Source organism: Rhincodon typus, chromosome 9 (genome assembly GCF_021869965.1).
Source record: "Rhincodon typus isolate 14 chromosome 9, sRhiTyp1.1, whole genome shotgun sequence".
Lineage (NCBI taxonomy): Eukaryota > Metazoa > Chordata > Chondrichthyes > Orectolobiformes > Rhincodontidae > Rhincodon > Rhincodon typus.
In genome coordinates this window covers 7,171,803-7,192,631 of record NC_063340.1, presented here as the reverse complement: position 1 = coordinate 7,192,631, position 20,829 = coordinate 7,171,803, and the positions used below count along the sequence as shown (strand labels likewise).

General features: G+C 42.9%; 1 protein-coding gene across 1 annotated transcript in view; it reads right to left on the bottom strand.

Annotated features, from left to right (window-relative positions):
• Window positions 1-1,446: 1,446 nt before the first annotated feature.
• ankef1a (ankyrin repeat and EF-hand domain containing 1a) overlaps window positions 1,447-20,829 on the bottom strand; it is a 44,825-nt gene continuing 25,442 nt past the window's right edge. The window contains exons 5-9 of the mRNA XM_048600896.1: window positions 18,845-18,968; window positions 15,650-16,472; window positions 12,216-12,442; window positions 3,410-3,582; window positions 1,447-1,647 (exon numbers count right to left, since the gene is read on the bottom strand). Coding sequence (XP_048456853.1) covers window positions 1,447-1,647; window positions 3,410-3,582; window positions 12,216-12,442; window positions 15,650-16,472; window positions 18,845-18,968 — 1,548 coding nt within the window. The remainder of the gene's footprint in view (window positions 1,648-3,409; window positions 3,583-12,215; window positions 12,443-15,649; window positions 16,473-18,844; window positions 18,969-20,829) is intronic.

Below are 20,829 nucleotides of genomic sequence, written 5' to 3'. Positions count from 1 at the left end.
GGAGCAGAGAGCCTCTCTGCTCCTATGATGCTGCTTGGCCTGCTGTGTTCATCCAGCCCTGCACCTTGTTGTCTAGGAATAGGAGTAGGTCACTCAGCCCTTAGCCTACTTCACAATTCAATAAGATTGTGCTTGATTGTGCCCTCAAAGCCTCATTCAAGTCTTCCTTTGATAACCTTGCCTTACAAATATTTAAATGATTCTGCTTCTGCTGCTCTCGAGAAAAGAGTTTCAAAGACTCATGATTCTCTGAGAAAAAAAACATTCTCCACACCTCTGTCAAATGCTTGAATCTCTATCTCCTAGTTCTAGTCACTCCCAGTTGTGGAAACAGATGTGCACTAGCAGGCCAAAAATGTAAGGTAGTTATGGATAAATCCAAAGCATAATTTGTGAGAAACCACTTCACCTATAGGGTAATTAATGCTTAAATGTTTACTACAGGAAGTAGTTGAGATGAATAGCATTCAGGGAGTTTAATGCTAGGGTGACAGGAATGATCAAACATTAAAGACCACATGAAAATTTACTCTGATTTGAATTAGCTTTGGATCATTAGAAAGACATCCAGAATGTGGAGTATTGGTGAATGCAGCAGTCATGTGGTGACATGGCTACTGATGGAATTTAAATCAAGTAGGGTCCAAATGCTTCCTGAAACAAAGCCAAGCTTATTAATTGGACAGGACATCAGAGTTGGGAGGTCAGTGGAAGGACACTGGAGGTTGGGGTTCAGGCGGGAGGTTGAGGTCAGAGCATCAGGATGTGGGAGTGTTGGAGGTCAGTGAGGAGCTGAATGGGGTGTTATTACCCAGAGGCCTGGACACAGTTTTAACCTACAAACATTTCCTAGGTAACAATCCAGGTAAATAAGTCATATCTCTCCCAAGTCTTTGACTGTAAAGGCAAAGTTGCAGACCTGTTGCAGTTGCAGTCCAACTATAAGGTGCTCTTTCATTAGAGGGACAGAGAGGGATACACGACTGAAGGTGGTTTAACCTGACAATCACCACACCTGAGGCAAGTGGAGAGACTGAGAAGGAGAACCCTGCATGGTAATCTCAGCTGGTGCAGGAACTGAACTCACATTGTTGGTTTTACTCTGTATCACAAACCAGCTGTCCAGCCAACTGAGGCTCAATTCTAACAGATTTGGGAAATATTTGTGTAGGGTCCCCAGGGAGCTGGAGAATTGCTCATTACATGTCTAAGCTTCCTGGACAATTCCATGGACTCAGTGATCTGGGACATCTGAGGAGTCTTAATGTGTATCTTTAAGTGTGTATCTGAACGTCAGAAAAATGGAAGATCTGGGCCATTAGGTTAGCAAAGAACAGGAAATGACTTTATTTTTATTATGCCATTTACATGCAATCTTCCTGTAGAATTCAGGCACCATGGCATGCTGAGCTATTCTTAGGAAATTCTTAGAAACTTTGCCAACATTCAGACCTTTGAGTTATTTACAATTTGCTGCAGAGAAAATGTTTTTGCAGAGCATTCTGTACTTACAGTCTTTGGAACAAAGGTGATATCAATTTTCTTGGCAATGCCACTGTTTAGCATTTCACTTTTCCTTGCTATGCTGTCCTTGGGAAACTCTTTCTTTGGTGACTTCAAAGTGCGAGACAGAGCTGGAATCGGTGTCTGTTAAAATATAAACGTATTAGAGAAAAAGGTGAGTATTTATTTCAAGTGGGATTTCATGCGTCAAACTGCATCAAAGACAGTATGCATGCTTCAGAATTCATTTAAACGTTAATTTTGGAACAGTAAATCCACAGAATTTAAGAAATAGATGTTTTTAAATCGATCTGTTCATAACACGTCTTATGGCAATTGGGACTTGATCTAGGTCTTCTGACTCAGAGGTCGGGACACTACCCATTGTCCCAGAACACTGCCTCCTTGACTAGAATTACTGGATCACTGTAGTCCATGTGGTGTAATTACATCCCAATTATGAGGGGACCACCTCTGAAAACATACTCCATCACCGGGTGAAAGAATGCAGTGCTGACCTCAATGAATTCAACACGTGCAATTCATTTGCTTGACCTTTTGCCAAATTACTGTCCCTGAGAATAAGAACGAAATGTACCCTTGAAGTACGGTTTCCAGCTTTTAGTGGTGTCAGTGGATTCTATATTGGCAGGCATCTGGTGAAATAGCAAAGGTTTTTGCTAGGTTTTCTGGGCCAGTCTGTCCCAGTGAGGGTTGAATATTGGAGAACATGACATCTGAGCTGTGGGGAAATGTGTTCCCATGAGACCCTGAGGATGGAAAATAGGAGAAGGGCCTGTTACTGGATCACCAACCCAAAACAGTCCCACTGTGACATCTGCCTAGGGATTCCCCCTGAGGTGGCTCAAAGAAAGGGTGGGAGGGTGGGAGACTGGCTCTCAGAAGCTGGAAGGCCAATTAGAAGCCTTTCTGCTTGCAAAGACCAGCAACTTGAAATGGGTGGCAAATAATTGAGTGGGTCTTTTCACAGTAGAGGTACCCTCTCACCAACTGACTTGATAAGTTATATTTTTTCAAAATGTTCCAGTTGTGAGGCCCCCAGTGTTGGTGGTGATGGTGGTTGATGGAGGGATGGTTGATGGAATGGTTGGTACAGCCTTTCCCCTACAGGGGGGTCTTTAGTTACCCTCCAAGTGGGGGTGAGGGCTCGCGGCTTGCCTAGAAAATTCTGGAAAATTCCAGGGTTTTTTTTTTAGTTTATCCTTCCTGTTTACAAGACTCTTAACGAGTCCAGTTTGAACCCCCAAAAGGTGGTGGGCTAAAATTTGTCTTTCTTACATTTTCTTCGTCACTGCAATCCTCTTTGCGAGCTTGGAATCCATCTCCACCCTCCCTCTGACCATAGAGGAGTTACATTTCCTGAGAGGTGGTTGCGGGCAGGGCAGGAAAAGTGCCTAACAATTGGCCCAGAGTGATGTCACTGGTGACCTCTGTAGGTTACTGCTGGAAAGCTGGGATGAGCACACGTCCCAGACTCAGGGCAAGGAATGGAAACCTAGCTCCATAGTGATGTGAAGATTGTCTGCACTCCACATTCACCAGGTCATCAAGTAGGCCACATCTTCAAACTAAATTTATCAAAAAGCCCTCAAGAACAAGAGACTGGAGGAACAAAAACAGAAGTTGCTGGTAAAGCTCAGCAGGTCTGGCAGCATCTGTGTGAAGAAAAAAAAAAGTGAGAGTTAACATTTTGGGTCCGGTGACCCTCCCTCAGAACTGAGGAAGTTCTGAGGAAGGGTCACCAGACCCGAAACGTTAACTCTGATTTTTTCTTCACAGATGCTACCAGGCCTGCTGAGCTTTACCAGCAACTTCTGTTTTGTTCCAGATTTACAGCATCCGCAATTCTCTTGGTTTTTATAAGAGACTGGAGGAGTTAGTTTACCATCATTTCGAGCGAGATCGCCTGGAGCCTTGAAGAAACTGCACTGCCTCCTTTTGCAGCTTTCCCACCTTTTTTGGGTTTTTCTTTCTTTGGAAGGCTGTCCATCTTCTCCTTGATCACTTGAATTATCCTTATATCAGCGAAGGCATTTGCAAGGTCCAAAGCATTTTGCCCTAATTTAAATAAAACAAAAAAAAGGCCATGGTGTCATGTAAAATATACCATGCAAAAGTAACATTGTTATCAGTCAGTGTCAACCCAATTTCTCCATCAGACTTACACATAATTGAGCAAAAAAGCCTCAGACTGTAGAAACTTCAAAGAGACAGTACAAAAATTGCATTAATATGTATGTTTCTCATATCCTCAGGAAAGCACAAATCGTTTCACAGCCAAGAAGCACTTTTGAAATGTATGCACTGTTGTACAGTAGGCAAATGTAACAAAATTATACAAATAGGAATGAGATAAACTGCCCACTATTTTAATGGTATTTGTTGAGAGGGTAAATATTGGGTGGAATTTTGTAAGAACTCCCTTGTTTACCTTCAAGTATTGGCATGGGACCTTCTTTGTGTCCACTTGAGACTGCAGATGTTTTAATGATTTATTCAAAACATCAACTCCGACAGTACAGAGGAGCTGAGAAATTCGTACGTACAGCAACATAGTGTGGTAGATCTGGATGTTATGAGCAGGAACATCAAAAGATTGTGGTGAACAGAATTATTTGACTTTAATTTTACACTAAATGCTACTTCGGATAACTGAATTAAATGCTGATGGCGTTCTTATATTTATGGCAATGCTATAGGTGTTCACATTGTAAAATGTACTGCACCAAAGACACAGTCATTGGCCAAAGCCAACCAAATTTCTCCTACATAATTGAGCAAAGAAAGGGGTTCAAACTTCAGAAACTTCAAAGTGATTGGATTAAAAAATGCATGAATATGCATAGCTTTCACAAGGGCATAAACAAGACAAAAACAAAATATTAAATCTTTTGACTCTCTTGCCTCTTTCAGCTTACAATCATTGACTCTCCATTTTTTAAATCTTCCAGTTATACCTTCTATACATGTTTAAATGAACCATTACATTTATGTTACAGCTGCCTTTCCAATTCTATTGATCACGCTCTCCATTTAAAACATACTCGATTCTCTTGTAAATCCTGTAATTTGGAATTCAGGATTTTTTTTCTAACAAAGTGAATAAATGCTGAAGCACTGAAATATTGACACCTGCGCAGCAACTAAAATGTGAAACACCACGCAGGTGCTGCCCTGTTTAAAATCAGTGGCATATTTTAGTCAGGGGGTGTGAGGCCATTTTCCACCTAACTCCCTGTGTCTTTGGGCAAGGTGCTGTCTGGTGGGGTATCTAGATTTTCCAGGATTTTAAACAATTGACTATCATTAGACCCATTGGAACTGCTCTGCCTATGGATTGTTGACAAGGATTTGGGGTTTAAACTATAATAATGTTCCTAACATGAATCCGAATGTAGCAATGTTAAAAATAGAGTCTCTCAAGAGAAAACAGCAAAGAGTGGATTGTTATGTTAACACGTTCACCAAGATGTTAATGAGCCAACCATTCTTATGACTTGGAACAGTATATGATTTGAAAATCATAATCAAGACTGTAAGAAATAGGAACAGGGGTAGGCCATTCTACCCACTGAGCCTGTTCCGCCATTTGTTTCAGGCCCAATAATATTTATTTGGGCAGCTAGTGGGTTGGACCAAATTTCTGATTGGAGGACAGTTCATGCCCAACAGTGTGTAGCTGGAATTTAAAAACTATAGTTTTTTTTTTAAATGTAGTATCAAACTATAGTTTGGTCCTGTCTGTTGTGTAGTAACTCCAAGTCAATGCATTGTGCAGTTGGATGCAGGTATGGCCAGACAGGCTTGGATGTTTATAACACCAACGTGACTGCTTCCAGAGAATAGGCAGGCCTCCCTCTCTCGTCAGGTTGGAAACTTTCAAAACACCCATGGGTTTAGATACACACAATGCTCATGATTCGGAATTCAGGTTGGAAATTGGTAAGGGATGGAGGGACTCCAATATAAAGAAGAACACTTTATTGTTGATACATTACTGGACCAGGAGCCAGAGCAACAAGCACAGGGGTGAGAGGCAAACAGGGCTTACTGGAAGTTAGGATACATATATCCAAGTTTTAGCGTTGCACTCATGTTTACTGAGGGTAGAAGGGAAGCTGAGCAGAAATAGACTGGATTAGCCGAGTTTGGCAAATAACGCATAACTAATACACTTTGGTAGGAACATAGTTTAGATTCACATTTTTAAGGAGATCAATGCAGTTTCTCCATCTAACTAACATCTTCTACACTTGGTGCAATTCAAACCTATTTCCTCTGAACATTGTCTAAGGGTATGACTCTCTTTTTAAAATGTGGGGTCCAGAACCTCAAGCATAAAATACTCCTGTGAGCATTGCAGAAGGTTGTCTGGTAGGAAATGTCTTGAGATGATTCTCCTGGAGTACAGGGTTAAAAGCAGGCTTGATGGGGCCAGTAACTTTGTAAGTTCAGAATCCATTCCTGAATTGGCTGGAATTCTATGAAGGCCAATATTCAGAAAGGAAAGAAGTGAAAATGCCGATGCCCCCTGATGAGCAAGGCTATTATTAAAGATGAGGTTTATATGATTTACAAAGATATGCTGAGAGATGTGGCTATGTATATGTGCAGACTGCTAAATGTAATTTTAGCTTACATTCAATGGCTATATCTAAATATAGGTGTCAATCATTGCTTCACAGTAAGTATGTACGATAGTATCTCACCTGATACATGTGCAATGAAGCACAATATGTTTGGTGAATAATTTGGAACTGACAGAGTCCATGAACGAAACGGCACAGGATAAAGTTAGAAATAGGAAGGGCAACATGTACCTCCAACTCTTCATTAGCTATAAACAACGTTGGGTTTGTCCGTTAGCTTCATGAACTTGCATTGGTCAGTTTCATTAGAAAAAAACAATTTTTTTTAATAAGAAGAGCCATGATAGAGGCAGAATACTTTCTGTCAAGGTACAAAGTCTTCTCATTTCCATAATGTGGCCCTGCTTCTATTATGTATGGCATGACATTGTGTAAGTGCATCAAAGCAACAGGATAAATGAAGAGTCAGGAGATCTCTGTACTGGCTGTGCTTCATGGTAGGGCTTGGGTCTTTCTTTGCTTATTGACAGGGAAATGTCTGCTCGAATTTCAGTTTGGGTATCGGAGGTGATAATGCACAATCTCGTGCCATGCAAGGTACAGGAGAAACCTTGCCAACAAAGTGTGAGCGAGAACCTGCCTGTAAGGTATAGGAGAGACCCTGCTAATAAGGTGTAGGTAAAAACCCTGTCAGTGAGGTGTAGGATAAACCCTTCAGTCAAAAGATGTGCAGGTTAGTTGGATTGGCCATGCTAAATTACCCATAGTGTTCAGGGATGTGTAGGTTAGGTGCGTCAACCATGGGAAATGCAGTGTAATGGGGTATGGGGATGGGTCTGGGTGGGATGCTGTTCAGGGGGTTAGTTGGACTGAATGGCCTGTTTTCACACTGTGGGGATTCTATAACAGAAAAAAAGCTGTAGGATAAACCCTGTCAGTAAGGTGTAGGAGAGACCCTGTCATAGAGTCATAGTGATGTACAGCACGGAAACAGACCTTTCCGTCCAACTCGTCCATGCCAACCAAATATTCCTAAATAAATCTAATCCCATTTGCCAGCATTTGGCCCATTTCTCTCTAAACCCTTATCATGCATGTACCCATCCAGACGACTTTTAAATGTTGTAATTGTACCAGCCTCCACCACTTCCACTAGCAGCTCATTCCATACATGCCCTTAGGTGTCCCTTAGGTCCCTTTTATATCTTTCTCCTCTCACCTTAAACCTATGCTCTCTAGTTTTGGATTCCCCATCCCAGGAGAAAGATCTTGATTATTTACCCTATCTATGCCCCTCATGATTTTATAAACCTCTGTCAGATCATCCCTCAGGCTCCAAAGCTCCAGGGAAAATAGTCCTGGCCTATTCAGGCCCTCACTGTACATCAAACCCCTCCAACCCTGGCAATATCCTTGTAAATCTTTTCTGAATCCTTTCAAGTTTCACAACATCGTTCCTATGGCAAGAAGGCCAGAGTTGAATGCAGTTTTCCAAAAGTGGCCGAACCAATGTCCTGTACAGCCACAACATGATCTCCCAATTCCTATAATCAATACACTGACTAATAAAGGCAAGCGTACCAAATGCCTTCTTCACTATACTATCTACCTGCCACTCCACTTCCAAGGAACTATGAACCTGCATTCTAAGGTCTATTTGCTCGGCAACACTCCCCAGGACCTTACCAAAGGCAAATGCCCTCATTTGCCTTTCCAAAATGCAGCACCTCATTTATCTAAATTAAACTCCATCTGCCACTTCTCGGCCCATTGGCCCAACCGATCAAGATCCCGTTGTACTCTGAGGTAATCTTCTTCGCTGTGCACTACACCTCCAATTTTGGTGTCATCTGCACACTTACTAACCATACCTCCTATGTTCACATCCAAATCATTTATATAAATGACAAAAAGCAGTGGACCCAGCACCGATCCTTGTGGCACACCGCTGGTCACAGATCTCCAGTATGAAAAGCAACTCTTCATCACCACCTTCTATCTTTGAGCCAGTTCTATATCCAAACAGCTAGTTCTCCCTCTATTCTGTTCTGATTTAACCTTGCTAATCAGTCTACCACAGGAAACCTTGTTGAATGCCTTACTGAAGTTCATATAGATCATGCCCACCACTCTGCCCTCATCAATCCCCTTCTTTACTTCTTCAAAAAACTCGATTACGTTACTGAGACATGATTTCCCATGCATAAAACCATGTTGACTATCCCTAAGCAGTCCCTGCCTTTCGAAATACATGTAAATTCTGTCCATTAGAACTTGTTCCAACAATTTACCCGCCATTAATATCAGGCTCACTGGTCTCTAGTTCCCTGGTTTTTCCTTCACATCTTTCTTAAATAGTGGCACCACGTTAGCCAACTTCCAGTCTTCCGGCGCCTCACCTGTGGCTATCGATGATACAAATATCTCAGCAAGGGGCCCAGCAATCACTTCCCTAGCTTCCCACAGTTCTAGCGTACACCCGATCAGGTCCAGGGATTTATCCACCTTTATGCATTTTAAGCCATCCAGCACCACCTCCTCTGTAACATCATATTTTTCAAGATGTTGCTATTTATTTCCCCACATTCTATACCTTCCATGTCCTTTTCCGCAGTAAACACTGATGCAAAATACTCATTCAGTATCTCCCCCATCTGCTGTGGTTTCACACATAGGCAGCCTTGCTGATCTTTTAGAGGCCCTATTCTTGCCCTAGTTACTCTTTTGTCCTTAATGTATTTGTAGAATCCCTTTGTACTTCTACTGCCTTTATACTCTTCTAGAGATTCACTCAAACTCTGCAGTCTATACCTGACATATGCTTCCTTCCTCTTTTTGGCCAAAATCTCAATTTCTCTAGTTATTCAACATTCCCTACACCTACCAGGTTTGCCCTTCATCCTAACAGGAACAAACAGTCTTTCTCTCTCGTTATCTCATTTTTGAAAGCTTCCCATTTTCCAGCCGTCCCTTTACCTGCAAACATCCGCCCCAATCAGCTTTTGAAAGTTCTTGCCTAATATTGTCAAAGTTGACCTTCCTCCAATTTACAACTTTAACTTTTAGATCCGCTCTATCCTTTTCCATTACAATTTTAAAACTAATAGAATTATGGTCACTGGCCCCACAGTGCTCCCCCATTGACAGTTTTGCACCTTCTCTAGCAGATACATCCACATACTGAATCAGAAAATGTTCTTGTACACACTTAACAAATTCATCTCCATCCAAGCCCTTAACACTATGGCAATCCCAGTCTATGTTTGGAAAGTTAAAATCACCTACCATAACCACCCTATTATTCTTACAGATAACTCAGATCTCCTTATAAATTTGTTTCTCAATTTTCCACTGTCTATTGGGGATGTCTATAATACAATCCTAATAAGGTGATCATCCCTTTCTTATTTCTCGGTTCCACCGAAATAACTTCCCTGGACATGTTCCCAATAATATCCTCCCTAAGTACAGCCGTAATGTTGTCCCTAATCAAAAATGCCACTCCCCAACCTCCCTTGCACCCCGTCTTTCTGTCCTTCCCATAGCAGCTATACCCCGGAACATTAAGCTGTCAGTCCTGTCCATCCCTGAGCCATATCTCTGTAATTGCTATGACATTCCTGTCCCATGTTCCTAACCATGCCCTGAGTTCATCTGCTTTACTTGTTAGGCCTCTTGCATTGAAATAAATGCAGTTTAATTTATCAGTCCTATCTTGTTGTCTGTTTTGTACCTGTCTGCCCTGACTGTGTGACTTGCTCTTTTTCCCAACTGTACCAGTCTCAGACTGGTCTCTTTTCTCGCTATCTCCCCAGGTTCCACGACACCACACCCCCCCCTCAACTTTACTAGTTTAAATCTTCCCGAGAAGTTTGAGTAAATCTTCCTGCCAGTATATTAATCCCCTTTCAATTCAAGTGCAATCTGTCCTTCTTATACAGGTCACTTCTACCTCAGTAGAGATTCCAATGATCCAAAAATGGGAATCTTTCTTTCCTGCACCAGCTCCTCAGCCACATGTTCACCTGATCTATCCTTCTATTCCTACCCTCACCAGCTGGTGGCACTGGGAGTAATCCAGATATTACTACCCTCTAGGACCTCCTTTTTAAATTTCTGCCTAGCTTCTTATATTTTCTCCTCAGAATCTCATCCATTTCTCTTTCCATGTTGTTAGTTCCAATGTGTACAATGACCTCCTGCTGATTCCTCTCCCCTTTGAGAATATTCTGCACCCTTTCTGAGATATACTTGATTGTGGCAACAGGGAGGCAACACACCTTTGTTATGTCTTGCTGTTGGCTGCAGAAATGTGCCTCTGAGTAGGAAGACCCCTGTCACAATCGATCGCTTGGAACCTGGGGAAGCAATGGCTTAGTGGTATGATCGCTGGACTGTTAATCCAGAGACCCAGGTAATGTTCTAGGGGCCTGGGTTCAAATTCTGCCATGGCAGATGGTGGAATTTGAATTCAATAAACATCTGGAATTAAGAGTCTAATGATGATTGTGAATCCATGGGCAATTATCAGGAAAGCCCATCTAGTTCACTGCTGTCTTTTAGGGAAAGAACCTGCCATCCTTACCTGGTTTGGCCTACACATGAGTCTAGACCCACAGCAATGTGGTTGACTCATAGGGATGGGCAAATAATGCCGGCCTAGCCAGCGATGCCCTCATCCCAAGAATGAATAAAGGGGAAAAAAATCTTTGCACCTTAACAATCTACAGAGCCGGCAAACATCACAGTCTTACTGCTGTAAAAAACACTGCACCAGACTAACTTAGTACCTATGTTTTGTATTTTTAAAGTTTAATCAAGAGACAGATCTCAATAAAACATATAACTAAAAAGAACCCACTCTACTCACTACTATAGATTTGCAAAAACAAAAAAAAAAGTAAGGTTACACTTTAAAAAGCCACTTAGCTGGTCTCCTGCTGTGAGCTCTCCCACACAGGCTTCTTCAAGGTTAGCTGTGAAATTTGCTGTTTGTTAATCTTTCTTAGATGACACTGATTTCCAGAGATACTTCAGTAAGATATAAGATAAACCCTGTCAGTAAGGTGGAGGAGAGACCCTGGCAGTAAGGTGGAGGAGAGACCCTGCTAACAAAGTGTAGGAGAGACCCTGTGAGCAAGGTGTAGAAGAGAGAGTCGAAATAGTGTGGAGCTAGAGGAACACAGCAGGTTAGGCAGCATCAGAGGAACAGGAGAGAGACCCGGTTAGTAAGGTATAGGAGAGACCATGCTAACAAGGTGTAGGAGCTTTCCTGTCAGCAGGGTAGGAGAGATATTTTATATTATGGTGTAGGACAGACCCTTCCAGCATTATTTAAGAAAGACATTGCCAGTAAAGTGCAGGTGAGACCCTGCTAGTGAGATGTAGGAGAGACCTTGCCAGTAAGATGTAGAGAACTTGCCAGTAAAATGTAGGAGAGACCCTGCCAGTAAGATGTAGAGTGACTTTGCCATTAAGGTAAAGTAGAGACTACGTCAGCTGGTAGAATAGTAACTTTAATTTAGGCCATCACTGATACCACCAATTGGACTTGTCAATAACATATATGCATGGTGGTATTAACAGTGACTACACTTACAAGTGCTGTACTGGTTGTAAAGAGCTTTGGGGCACCTGAAGTTTTTGAGGACATTATGTAAGAACAAGTTTTTTTTTTGCCGTTATTTAATGAGCACAGATGAACCTTGGGAATCACCATACTTGCAGCTGAGCCCATAATGCTGCAGGCACCTCAAGACAGTATTGCTGGCTAACCCCGTGCAAACAAGCCATCTATCTTTTTGAAATATTAAAAATGTTCTCTTCATTTACTCATTTCCCTCCTGGATTCTTTTTAACATTCTGAAAGTATTAACTAGAAAATTGGGATTCACCGAATCAAATCTTTGGTTCCTTGTCTTGGACACGATGGAACTGAAGAAGGTGCTGAGGGATGTAAAAGCTGGTCACTGACTCAGAATCACAAACTTTACCCTTTCAAGTCAAGTCAAGATTTACTCCCAAATTCTTTTTATGGTGACTATTTTTCTTTCAATTTTGGTTCATAATGTTTGCGAATCGTGTCGCCCAGTGCTAGCATACCTTTATTGTTCTCCATGTCAACACTAGCTCCATGGTTAATCAGAGATGTTACACATTCCAATCTGCAGCTTTCTATTGCTCTCATTAAAGGTGTGGCTCCATTAATGGAAACTGCATTAACCGATGCACCAGCATTCAGTAGCAATTCAACAATGCTCTGCTCTCCTGAATGGCAAGCATGATGAAGAGGTGTCCACAGTAAATTATCATGTGCATTTACATTAGCCCTAGGAATACACAAAACATTACAACATAGCCGCATTATGATGTCTAGTTTCTAACAGAGCTGTCCACTATTTGAATGTGCTTAGTCTAAGTGGTAATATTTAACTAAGTTAAAATGATTGTTTGGAAAATAATGTACAATATGACACCTGTTGAGAAAAACATTGCCGTAGTAATTTACAAGGAATTTCCTGACAAAGACTTTGCAAAGACTAATATGGTGTAACTGTGGATCTCATATCTTACTACAACACAAATATTTAAACAGTCCTGAATTGTTTGATGTAATTAAACAACCAAAATATATCAATGGCAAATAAGACTAATCCCTTAAAGAAATAATCTAAAACAAGTCCCCATCAGGTTGAATCTTAAACAAATCCTGACAACCAATGACGAGGCCAAACTTAAAAATTGGTACAACCTAAATGAGTAAACAGAATAGTACACTTCCACCGGAAGATATTAAGTCCCAACTCCTGTTGGCAGGGGACCCTGCCAAAAATCAGCAGTGTCTATTTTGGAGCACTTCACTTGCAGAGTACTAATGACCTGCCACGAGATGGGGAGCTCTGAGGAAGCTTTGGTGCAAGACAGTGTCACCCAAGGGAGCTGAAGCAGTGTTAAGGCCCCTGATTTGCCTATATTAACTGCCTAGTTCCTGTATCCAGTGGTGAGTACAGAATGTCTTTTTCTGGCCCTTACCAATAAGGCCTCCAATATGGTCTGCATAAGAATCGTGCATGTGTACTGTGGACTCTATGTTATCCGTACACTGAAAATACAGGTGCTATGGAGACTAATTTCTAGTCTCTCATTTCTCCATACTTAGTGAGAAAGGATGCAAAATGCATTTACAATTATCTGCATCACATCGAGATAGCTGAATTAAGATCCATACAGATGAGCAATCAAGGATGCAGATAAAGCTCTTTACTGCCTTGATGAAAACAGTGGTAAAAATTTACCGAGATAGCAAGAACTGCACGAACTTGAGTCAGAGATAACAAAGTGTGGAGCTGGAGGAACACAGCAGGCCAGGCAGCATCAGAGGAGCAGGAAAGCTGATGTTTCGGTTCGGGACCCTTCTTCAGAAAATTTCACCTGATTTCTGGTCCCCAGTTCAGAATAAATAGTAAAAGCTGAAAATCAGGAGGCCTCACTATAATGGGCAGATTGTGGGAGAAATTTAAAGGAGTGAATTCATCTGATTTCCTGGTGCCAGGTTCATGAACATGCTGTTGGCGAGCTTCCAGTATCGTTTCTGCAACTGGTGGCTCACATGTCTCGCTTGGCGATGGGGAAGAAAAGTTACTGGCACCGTTTGTCTAGCACACTTTGGCTGGTGTTCCCGGTATAAGAGGAAACAAAAAACTAAATTAAAAAAAAAATTCTCTGTAGATCCCACTGTACATAATGCAATCAATAGATGGTTTTTTAATTAGTTAAACGCAGCCCTCTAAGCTTCAAACCCTGCCTGACATGAACACCAGATTCAGATGACAGGATGTACATGACAGAGTCATAGAGATGTACAACACAGAAACAGACCTGTTAGTCCAACTCATCCATGCCAACCAGATATCCGAGATTAATCTAGTCCCATTTGGGCCATATCCCTCTAAACCCTTATTATTCATCCAGGTGGCTTTTAAATACTGTAATTGTACCAGTCTCCACCACTTCCTCTGGCAGCTCACTCCATACATGCACCACCCTCTGTGTGAAAAAATTGCCCATTAGGTCCCTTTTAAATCTTCCCCTCCCACCTTAAACCTATGCTGTCTAGTTTTGGACTCCCTTACCCTGGGAAAAAGACCTTGGCTGTTCACCCTAGCTATAGGATACATTTCTATTGTTTGCATCGTCTTACAAATATTCTTGCCTGTGCATGTGTGCATGGTAGTTCGTAGGAGGAGGTGACTCTTGGTCTTGGAAAGATCCAGCGCGAGGAGTCTTTTAACATGGGTGGGGGTTGGGGGGTACTGCTGTGCTGGAGCTATCATATGATTCAGACTGACAAGGAAACTCTCCTACACAACAACAACAACAAAAACAAAGTTGCTGGAAAAGCTCAGCAGGTCTGGCAGCATCTGTGAAGAAGAAAACAGAGTTAACATTTCGGGTCCAGTGACCCTTCTTCAGAACTGTTCTGAAGAAGGGTCACCGCACCTGAAACGTTAACTCTGTTTTCGCCTTCACGGATGCTGCCAGACCTGCTGAGCTTTTCCAGCGACTTCTGTTTTTGTTCCTGATTTACAGCATCCACAGCTCTTTCGGTTTTTATTAAGGAAACTCTCCTGCTATTATTGCCCGACCACAGGCAGACATACCTGATGGATCAGATGGATTTACCGATTGATAATCCATCACCTTGGCCACATCATGACATACACTCAGTGGCTGGCTGATCCTGAGGTGGGACTGCAGACCCACAGTTTCTGATCTAGAGATAAGGAGGCTATCACAGAGGCACAAGACTCTCTGGGCCTGCCTATTTGGGGAGGATGGATTGTAAACCAAAGTTATATCAAGCTGCAGACTGCAAATGCAACAAATAACAGAAAAGCCAACAAACAATTGATCACCCCATCCACAGCATACCCACCTGGAGTGCATTCGCAAGAACATTAGAGCAGCAAGTATTTAGACAAGTAATTTAGATAAGTAGATGAATTAGAAATGTTTGGAGGGATATGGACTAATCTCAAGCAGGCGGGATTAGTTTAGTTTAGGATTATTGGGTCAGCATGGACTGGTTGGACCAAAGGATCTGTTTCCGTGTGTATGACTCTATAGCTATAAGTAAGCCATCTAGCCCCTCGAACCTACTCAGCCACTCAGTAAGATCAAAACTGCTGTGTAATCTCCATATGCCTGGCTTTGCCATTCTAATACTATTGGTGAACAAAAATCTATCAATCTCAAATACAAAATTAATAACTGACAGAGCAATTGTCATTTGGGGAAGGAGGTTGCAAGCTTTTACAATCTCATCTTTGCCCCTTGGCTACAATTTGTTGACCACGTTCTTTAGTCCTAGCCTCGCCAATGGGCAGAAATAGTTTCTCTCAATCAGGCCATCTGCTCCCCTCAAAACCTTGGTGAAATCAACCATCAAACTCTCAAGGGTGCAGAAAACAGCTTCACTAAAAATTAATGTCAGATGTTTTTTTTTTAACAACAGCCAGAAAAGGAGTCAGGCATACTTTGTTTCCACGAGGTATTTGGCAAGTGCATAATTCCCATCCGCACAGGCTGCCATAAGCGGAGTGGTGAAAAATTTATCCTGCACGTCAACTGGCACTCCCTGGAAAAATGCTTTCTTTAACGACTGCATATCCTCTGCTTTTGCTGCGTAGTTAATGTTTGTGTAGACCTTTTCTGGCTTATCTAAGTACCATGCAGAGTCATCTTGCAGGGGATGCTGTGGTGGGTTATCACGGCTGAATCGACTTCTATCTGTGAATGTCTTGTAGCTTTCAATCATAAACTCTGGTGGGCCCCCATCCTCCCGCCGAATCATATATTCTTTAGGAAGGGTGCAAATTGGTATTGGTATCACCAGTTTCCCCTTTTTCCCACGTTTGCCCTTCTTTCCCTTTTTCTTCTTGGGTTCATACGAAGACATAAGGTAAACCTTTTCGAGGTACTTTGTGCCTGTGAAGAACTCATTGATATCGATGACTCCAGTCCGAGACTTGTCATGGGCAGACATTAGGGCAGCTATCTCTTCTTCCTTCATCGGCGCGTTTTTCTCCATAAGGATGGCGGCAAAATCCTCCTTCGCCAAGGTGCCATCGCCCCTGTCCACGGTGGCAAATAGATTCCGAAGTGCGAGCTCATGATACAGCGACCAGTCATAGAGCCGGATGGCCCAGGGGGCATTGGGATTTTTCACGTCGGGCCTGGCATACTTGGTATAAAGGCGTTCGGCCTTGCGGAGTTCTTTCGATACAGCTTTGTGACCGTTAGCTTTGGCGGCAGCTGCTGGGGTCTTTTGCAGCAGGTTTTTCATTTTGGGGTTGCTCCCTGAGCGGAAAGAAAGTCGAGAGATTGAATGAGAAAGGGATTGCAAGCTATGCCCTGCTAAAAACTTTACAGCACCATTTTTCTGTCAGTAAAGTAGGCCAAGGGGCCATTTTCCACGCTGTCAAAGAACATTATGACTCTATTATTCCCCCACTTTGTGTTTTGCTAACATACTGAGGGTCAATAAGCTACATCTTTCTTCTTAACAATCGATGTAACTGACTCAGTCAGATGTATCTGAGGAAATCGCACCCAATGACACATAATGGAAACTCTGGTTTGTAAATTCAACGGCACCCCAGGATTTTCTAACCCTAATTAGCCATGACTGTATCAAAACCACTTTATTATTGAGTGTAATCGTCTAGCAGGCCTTTTACTGTGGTCTAAAGGAGTCGTGCTGAGATTGAGCTACGGGGATCAATTTTAACCTTGTCCAACAGGAACAGAGCATGGGAGATGTTACAATAAGTTACTTACTGGATACCTACTTATGGAATCATACAGCATGGAAGCAGACCCTTTGGTCCAACCAGTCCATGCCAAACATAATCCCAAACTAAACTAGTCTCACCTGCCTGCTCCTGGCCCATATCCCTCCAAAGCTTTCTGATTCATGCATTTATCTAAGTGTCTTTTAAATGTTGTAACTGTGCCCACATCCACCGCTTCTTCAGAAAGTTCCACACGTGAACCACCCTCTGTGTAAACAATTTGCCCCTCATGTCTTTTTTAAATCTCTCTCCTCTCACCTTAGAAATATGCCCCCTCGTCTTGAAATCCCCCACTCTAGGGAAAAGACATCTGCCGTTAACCCTATTTGTACCCCTCATGATTTTATAAACCTCTACTTGCAGGATGGCAGGGAAAGAATGGGAATTGGGACTATTTGGACAGCTCTTTAAAGACTCAGCACAGACCCAATGAGTTGAATAGTTTCCTTTTTATGAAGCTACACTGTCACTCGGCAGCACCTTGTCTTTGCCATCTCTGTGAGGTATTGAAGCTGCCGCAGGAACCTGGTGGAAAGTGGTTGGCAGAGGTCAAGACAAGTGACATATTTTAGCACTTGGGAGGATACCTTGAGATCTAGAAGAAAGAAGAGGCCTCTTCTGCGCTCCAGAAAGATGCCAGGACCTCTCTTGTCCCAGACCCTGCTACACCTAAACTCCTTCCACCCTAACTCCTGGTACACTTATTGTAAGACAGGAACTATTTCTTTGGGTCTCTGGTGGGTGGCTGCTTCCTAATTCCTGTTCCTGCCCATCTTGAAGTCATAGGGTCCCAGAGTCATAGAGTTGTACAGCACAGAAACAGACACTTCAGTCCAACTCATCCACCCCGACCAGATATCCTAAATTAATCTGGTCCCATTTGCCAGCATTTGGCCCATATCCCTCTAAACCCTTCCTATTCATATACCTATCCAGATGCTTCTTAAATGTTGTCATTGTACCAACCTCCACCACTTCCTCTGGCAGCTCATTCCATATACGCACCACCCTCTGCGTGAAAAAGTTGCCCCTTGGGTCCCTTTTAAATCTTTCCCCTCTCACCTTAAACCTATGCCATCTAGCTTTGGATTTTCCTAGCCTGGGGAAAAGACCTTGATTATGCACCCTATCCATGCCCCTTATTGTTTTACAAACCTCTATAAGATCACCTCTCAGCCTCCAATGCTCCTGAGAAAATAGCCCCAGCCTATTCAGCCACTCCCTATAGATCAAACCCTGCAACCCTGGCAACATGTTGGGATTAGGAACACTCTGCTTGAGAGGTCAGTGGAAACGGAATTCACAGGAACTCTCAAATGGGAAATTAAATGAATGCTTGAAGGAGGAAACTTTTCAGCATGGGAGACAGGGTGACAAACTGTGTAGCTGATTGCATAGCTTTTGGGCATGGTGGGTCAAATGGCCACCGTTTGTGTCATGCTCTCCATCTTTGGGCAATGGACCAATGCAAACGTGCAAGTGCAATACGTCTGTTAAAGTCAGACAGGCCTCATAAGATCATAAGAAATTGGGATAGGAGCAAGGCCATTCGGCCCCTTGAGCCTGTTGCTGCTATTCATTAGGATCATGGCTGATTTGACATTCTTCACGTTCAAGTTCCTGCATTGTCTCTGTAACCTTTGGTTCCTCTCACGCATGTTTGGAATTCAGGATGTGCTGTACTCTCCTCGTGTATTAAATGGGCTGAATCAGACAGGTGATGGGCCTGGTTTCTAGTTGGCTGCAAGGTTAAGACACCAACAAAGATTTTGGGTTTCCCACTGGACATACATTCACTGTACCAAAAAGACTCCCCCCATAAGAACAGATGATCCTGGGTGGTGCATTTCCCTCGGATCAAGAGCTTCATTTCTGTACCTCTTTGCGCCAGGAACTTGGCAGTGTCAACAAAGCCTCCCAATGCTGCCAAATGTAAAGCTGAGTTTCCATCCAAATTGATAACATCAAGGTCACAGTCATGAGCAACCAGGGCACGAATCACCTAAAGAAAGACACACATGTCAGCAAACAGTTGTTAATCTCATTTTATTTGCTTGCTTACTTTTCCTTCTGAAATAAAGAGAATAGATTCATGGATTGGCATGCTAAATTGGAATCCCTACAGTGCAGAAAGAGGCTATTTGGCCCATCGTGTCTGCACTGACCCTCTGAAGAGCACCCCTTCCCATCCTATCCCTGTAACCCTGCATTTCCCATGGCTACCCACCTAGCCTGCACATCCCTGAACTCTATGGGGTAATTTAGCACGGCAAATTCACTCGAGCCTGCACATCTTTGGACTGTGGGAGGAAACTGGAGCACCTGGTGGAAACCCACGCAGACACGGGGCGTATGTGCAAACTAAACACAGTCTCCCAAGGCTGGACTCGAATCCAGGTCCCTGGTGATCTGAAGCAAATGGTGCTGACCACTGTACTTTTAATTCTTTCCCTCATTAATGTATCATTTGTGAATGCACCATGGAAGTTAATTACAAGTATGGGTCAAAGCAAGGGTGTCGGATTGGAATGACTTGCGGAGTTGAATTTTCTAGGGTCTTCCTTTGGCTTTTTAAAGAACTTGACCGACAGAAGCAGTGACACAAAATTACATGGAGCATCATTTTGACAAAATATTAATTCACATTAGCAACAAAATCAGTGATATTCCAGCTCACAAACCTTGTATAATACAATTCCGACAGTCATATTTTCCTCCACTGCATGGTGGTTAAAAAGGTTTTTTACTTTCACAACTCTATCTGCAATTTAGGTGATAAAGTGTAGACTCTACAGTCGCAACTGTTTCAGAGCCAAGAATTGGTTGCACAGTGATTGCTTCTTACCAGCTGAAATATTTTTTGGACACAGAGAGCAGGATTTGCTTCCTTTCAGTTGGGTAATAGGGTGGCAAGATTTCTGCTGCCCCTTTCTCTTTACCCTACACCTCACCTACCTCCATCATAGGAATAGAATTTGCCTACTTTCTCTGGAGTTCAGAAGAATGCACAATGATGTGATTGAAACATAAGATTTTGAGAGTCACAGACCGATTCCTTGGATGGCAGGACTGATGTATAAGATTTTGAGAGGCCTTGACCAGGCTGATTTGAGGGACTGTTTGGTCGGAGAGCCTAATATTAGAGATCAAGGCCTCAGGATAAGGGATCGGCCATTTTGGACTGTGATGAGGAGAAATGTCCTCGTTCAGGGTGCTGTGAGTCAGTGGAGTTCTCTCCCCTGGAGAGCTGAGGATATTCAGTCACTGAGACTGTGATCAAACACAAAACACAGATAACACTGGAGAGGCCTGACAGGTCTGGCAGCATCAGTGGAGAGAGAAACTGAGTGATAGTTTTGAGTTTGGTATGACTCTTCTCCAGAACTCAGAGACTGAGATCAACATCATAAGATCTTATCGTAGGATGCCAGAACCCCTACAGTACTGAAAGAAACCATTTGGCCCATCAGGTCCACATCAACCCTCTGAAGACCATCCCATCCAGACCCATCCCACTACCCTACCCCTGTAACCCTGCATTTCCCATGGCTAAACCACCTGTCCTGCACATCTGTGGACACAATGGGCAATTTAGCATGGCCAATCCACTAACTTGCACATCTTTGGACTGTGGGAGGAAACCGGAGCACCCAGAGGAAACCCTTGCAGACACAGGGAAAACATGCAAACTCCACACAGACAGTCACCTGACGCTGCGATCAAACCCGGGTCCCTGGTGCTGCGAGGCAGCAGTGCTGACCACTGAGCCACTGTGCTGCCAGCTCTGAGGGGCTCAAGAGTAATAGGGATGGTAAAGAAAGGCAGAGCTGAGGAAGAAGATCAGCCATGATCCCACTGGACGA